Source organism: Notothenia rossii (genome assembly GCF_949606895.1).
Source record: "Notothenia rossii genome assembly, chromosome: 3".
NCBI lineage: Eukaryota > Metazoa > Chordata > Actinopteri > Perciformes > Nototheniidae > Notothenia > Notothenia rossii.
Window position 1 is genome coordinate 32,040,156 of NC_136901.1, and position 5,003 is coordinate 32,045,158.

General features: G+C 40.7%; 1 protein-coding gene across 1 annotated transcript; it reads left to right on the forward strand.

Annotated features, from left to right (window-relative positions):
• Positions 1 to 383: 383 nt before the first annotated feature.
• LOC307030911 (E3 SUMO-protein ligase KIAA1586-like) lies at positions 384 to 4,752 on the forward strand. The gene is made up of 4 exons (XM_079667547.1): positions 384 to 717; positions 1,567 to 1,629; positions 1,882 to 1,938; positions 3,407 to 4,752. The coding sequence occupies exons 1-4, from the start codon at positions 453 to 455 to the stop codon at positions 4,165 to 4,167; spliced, it is 1,146 nt and encodes a 381-aa protein (XP_079523673.1). The 5' UTR covers positions 384 to 452; the 3' UTR covers positions 4,168 to 4,752.
• Positions 4,753 to 5,003: the final 251 nt, after the last annotated feature.

Consider the following 5,003-nt stretch of genomic DNA (forward strand, 5'->3'; position numbering starts at 1 on the left):
CCTTCGTCAAAAAGCAATGCATTTTTTCCATAAGGTTTTGGAAAATAGCTCGAAATAAGGTCTATGGTTGACACAAATTTAAGAGATAAATCACGTTTTGTTTTACGACATTAAATACATCAGCAGTGACCCCACTGGTGATTTTTGAAGAGTTTACGTGTCTGAAAAACGATGGTTGTTACCGAGTGGCTGAATAGGACTACAGAAATTGTCGAGACCGTTGTACGTCATTACGCCTAACACGTAAACACTCACGCTAAGTTTGTTTTCCCCTGTGTTCTGCTTGAAAGCAAGTACATTCATATCTTTAGTATCTGTATATCTATATCCAGTAGTCGAGTTGAGGGGGGATGGGGGGGGATTGCATCCCCCTTAGGTATTAAAATGGTCAAAACCATCCCCCTTATGAAACGGCCATCCCCCCTTCCCATCCCCTGTTATTTGATCAATTAATGTGGAAATATTGCCAATGTTTAATTTTCAACATTCTACATTTTATATGTGCACGTCACGTGCCCCTCGTCCACATTATTTTAGCCGCTAAAATACTGTTGACGAGGGGCTCGTGCACATATCACGATCACGAAATTGATGTCAAGTCAGTCAGCGTTAACGATAGCAGCGCAGCCTGTGCAAGCATCATGGCCAGTAAGCGACAAGGACAGCTTGACCTGAGGGACTACTTCGGCTTTAAGAGGACAAAAAGTACCACTGAAGGTAAGTCAAGAATACTTTTGATATGTCACCAAATGTGTAATCTCTGGACAGAGGCGATAACAACAGAGTTATAGTTTGGGAGCTTACGTTTTTTTTCTTGTTAACTAGCCTAACGCCAGGCAGCTAGTACTAGCTGCTATAGTAACCAACGTCAGGTTAGACCTTTCTTATATTCACAAAGTTAATGTCAGATTTGATTTCTTTTTCACATGGAATATCTCGCAGGGTTTCCCACAGCTCTTTACTGCTTAGGCGACCGCATAAGCAACACACTTAACTAGCCTAGACATGTTCAGTCGGGGAAAAAAATTAAATGTAATTTAGGATGAGGCAGAGCAAGCTAGTGTACAAGCAGAGACGACAGGGGCAGAAGAACACAGAGAAGAACAGGTGTCGTTGACGGTTCCTGAAACAGCCGGTGAAGTTCAGTTAAGGATGGTAGATAGTCCAAGTTTGGGATTCTTCAGTATGAAAACTGGTTCCGAAAGAACCCATTTGAATTAAGGTTCCTGGAGGATCTTTAGGCTGATTTTGTGTATCAATTCGATGATCATGTATCCACTAGTGATTTAAGCACTTTGTTTGATAAGCTTTCCATTCATTTTAGTGAGATCATATAATATAAATTAAGTGTGAAAATTGCACCTTTAGTCACTGTGAGCGACCAAAATGTATTACTTAAAAAGCTTTAAATGTGATGCATGCCTCCGAATCGTGTGACAGCGGCTTCTGGTGGTTGAATGTCATCGCTCTTATTTTATATGAAAAAAAAACACAACTTGACAGTAGGCCTACTTCACTGTCTGCTCATTCTAACAAAACCATAATGCCGTTGTTTTCTTCATATAGAGGATAATCATGGCGAGGAAGCAGGAAGGAGAGCAGAGGAGACTCGAGCTGGAGAAGGAACAGGTTTGATAATTCTAAATAGACACTTTTCTTTTTCGAAGAGGGGGAAATAGCTAATCCTACCAAGGGGGGGTTTTAACAGATTTTATGTTTTTGTGGTAGAAAAAAGAAGAGAGGAGAAGGCAGAAGCAGAGGAGCCTAGAGCTGGAGAAGGAACAGGTTTGATAATTCTAAATAGACACTTTTCTTTTTCGAAGAGGGGAAATGTATCTTACCAAGTGGGGTTTTAACATAGATGTTATGTTTTTGTGGTAGAAAAAAGAAGAGAGGAGGAGGCAGAAGCAGAGGAGCCTAGAGCTGGAGAAGGAACAGGTTTGATCATTCTAAATAGACACTTTTCTTTTTCGAAGAGGGGAAATGTATCTTACCAAGTGGGGTTTTAACATAGATTTTATGTTTTTGTGGTAGAAAAAAGAAGAGAGGAGGAGGCAGAAGCAGGGCGAGATAGTGTTGATGATTCTGACCAAAATAACCAGGGAGATAATGAGAAAGATATCCCTGAATGCTGGACATCTACCAAGTTCAGGGAGAAAAAAAAGTATTATCCATGGCTAATATGTCAAAGCAAAAAAACTTGGCTGCCTAACCTGCCAGAAAATGAAAGTGGTTGGGCCAAGTACATGTGGGAGCAGCCAGTTGCATATTGCTGAGGAGTGGTCCAACGTTAAGGTTACAGCCTATGGTACAAACCGAGCAGCACAGCTGCAGTCTCTTCGTAAGAAAATACACAAGCATAAAATGTCAGACTATCACCAAGCAGCTGAAAAAACCATGGAAAAAGCAAAAGAAAAGACATTGGAAACATTGACTTCTGAAATGCAAAGGGATCACTTCTTAACTACTGATAGGGTATTTCGTACAGTTTACAAGATTGTGAAATCTGGAAGGCCTTTCACAGATCTACCGTCCGATATTGATCTGCAAGTCTTGAATGGACTAGACATGGGAAGAACTTTACATTCAGACTATTCCTGTGCAACAATCAGCCAACACATAGCAAATGAAATGTGAAAGAGAGTAGTTGGAAAGGTCCTTCAAAGTGGAACAAAACTTTCTGTTATGATAGATGAAGCTACAACTGACAGTAAAAAATCAGTATTGATCATTTATATTAGAGCGAGCTTAGGGATGAGTGAAGAGCCCCTAACATTCTTCTTGGATCTAGTTGAGCTTTCTGCTACCAATGCAGGTGAAATCTATCAAGCTCTAATGAAAAATCTGTCACATCATGGCTTCTCTGAAGCTATTCTGAGTGAACGCTTTGTTTGCTTTGCATCAGATGGAGCTTCTGTAATGCTTGGAAGTAAAGCAGGTGTTGCAACCAAAATCGTAGAAAAGTTTCCAAACGTAATGGTGTGGCACTGCATGAACCACCGTCTTGAGCTGAGTGTTGGAGATGCTGTTGAAGAAACTGTAGGGATGAATGACTTCCAGTTTTTCTTTGACAAAGTGTACAGTCTCTATCATGCATCGGCCAAAAACCGCCGTGAGCTCACTGAATGTTGTGAGGAACTTGCTTTACTGTATCTGAACATAGGGAGAATTCTCAGCACTAGATGGGTGGCATCCAGTTACAGGACCATTAAAGCTGTATGGCAGCAGTACCCTGCAATCCACAAGCACTTTTCCAATGCCTCAGTTGATCCTAAAAGAAGTTCAACAGAGAAATGCATGTTCAGTGGTTTAATAGATCGCCTTTCTAATGTCACCTTTGTGCACAATCTTGGAATCATGTATGATGCTTTAGAAGAGTTGTCTGAATTCTCTCTCTCTCTTCAAGACAGAAACATGACGCTCCCCAAGGCTGTAGCAATACTCAGTCGGCAGGTCCGTGTGTTGAAGTCCATGGCAGAGCAGCCTGGACCAGCGGCAGAAGTGGCTCAGACTGCAATCGGTTTGAAGCTATTCAAAGGGGTGCCACTAACAAATAATTTAAGACACAGCAGAGAAATAAACCACCAACATTTTTTTCATGCTTTGGCTGCTAAAATTGAGACAAGAATGGGATCACTGCCTGGAAAACAGAGAAGCAAAGAAAAGTACCAGAGCTTTCTTGACAATGTCAAAGTGCTGCAGCCATCAAACTGGCCAGATGTGTGTGGTGTTCGTTATGCCGAAAAGGAAATACAGGAACTCTGCTCCTTTTTCAAGCTTGATGATGGCAGACAAATTCAGAGAGGAATGAGGGAATATGTTGATATGGTGAAACTCAAAACTGTTGATGAAATGACACCACAAGCACCAGAAGAGCTAAAACCCCTCCTTCAAGCAGTGAACACACTGGTCATCTCCACAGCTGAGTGTGAGCGTGGGTTCAGTCAGATGAACATTTTAACCACAACTAGAAGCACGCTAGAGGTAAAAAGTATGTCAGCCTTGCTTTTCATCAAGTGTGTTGGCCCTTCACTACAAATGTTCAAACCAGAAGTTTATGTCAAGTCTTGGCTTCAAAGTCATAGCTTGGCTAATGATCTGAGAGCAAGAGCCCGGAAAGTTGTCATTAAAAAACATGATTATGAAACTCTTTGGAAGATCCTATGAGATACTACAGTATAGGGGAGAATTGGGTTGGTAGCCATTGAATAAAACTGTTTATTTGTATTTGTATATCATATTATATGTATTATTTTCAGATTTTGTAAATAGTATATTTGTTTAATCCATGTTCTTGCACTTGAATTAAAATGGACTTGACTAGAGAGGATTCATGTTCAATGTTTTGTGAGGTTTTGTTTCAACATTTAATGGATGAATTCCCAGTAGATTTATAGGTATTGTGAGTGTGAAGTTGAAGTTGAAGTTGCACTTGCACCCAGTGGGAAAATGTGTCCTCTGCATTTACCCTAACTATGTAGGAGCAGTGGTAGCCATGGGACCAACTCTAATTCTGAGGTGCCTTGGTCAAGATCAATGACAGGAGTATCTGACACGTAATATATCCATAGCATGCAAGTTGTTTTACAGTAATAGAATATAATAATTATCTTTGTGCTTAAACACTAATCAAAAGGGTACAACGTTGGTCTCCCACCAAATGCGCTGTCATCAGATCAAATTAAGGGCCCTTAAGGCAGTCAGCACCAAACATATATCCAGTCTACTCAACTACCCTGAATTGCAGGTTAGTTTTTGTTTTTAATCTCCGGGGGGGGGGGGGGGGGGCATGCAGATCCACCATCCCGACTGGCTTTTCTTTACAACTTGACCACTGTCTATATCTGACCATTAGAATCTGTATTATTGAAATTGTCGTTTTTAACACCGTAGTTTTACAAATTATAGAATAATTAATTACCAGTGTTTTCCGATTTTACTCGGCAGTTCGTTTCGTTAGCTAACGTTAGCTAAAGCTAGCGCTACTAGTTAGCTACGCAATG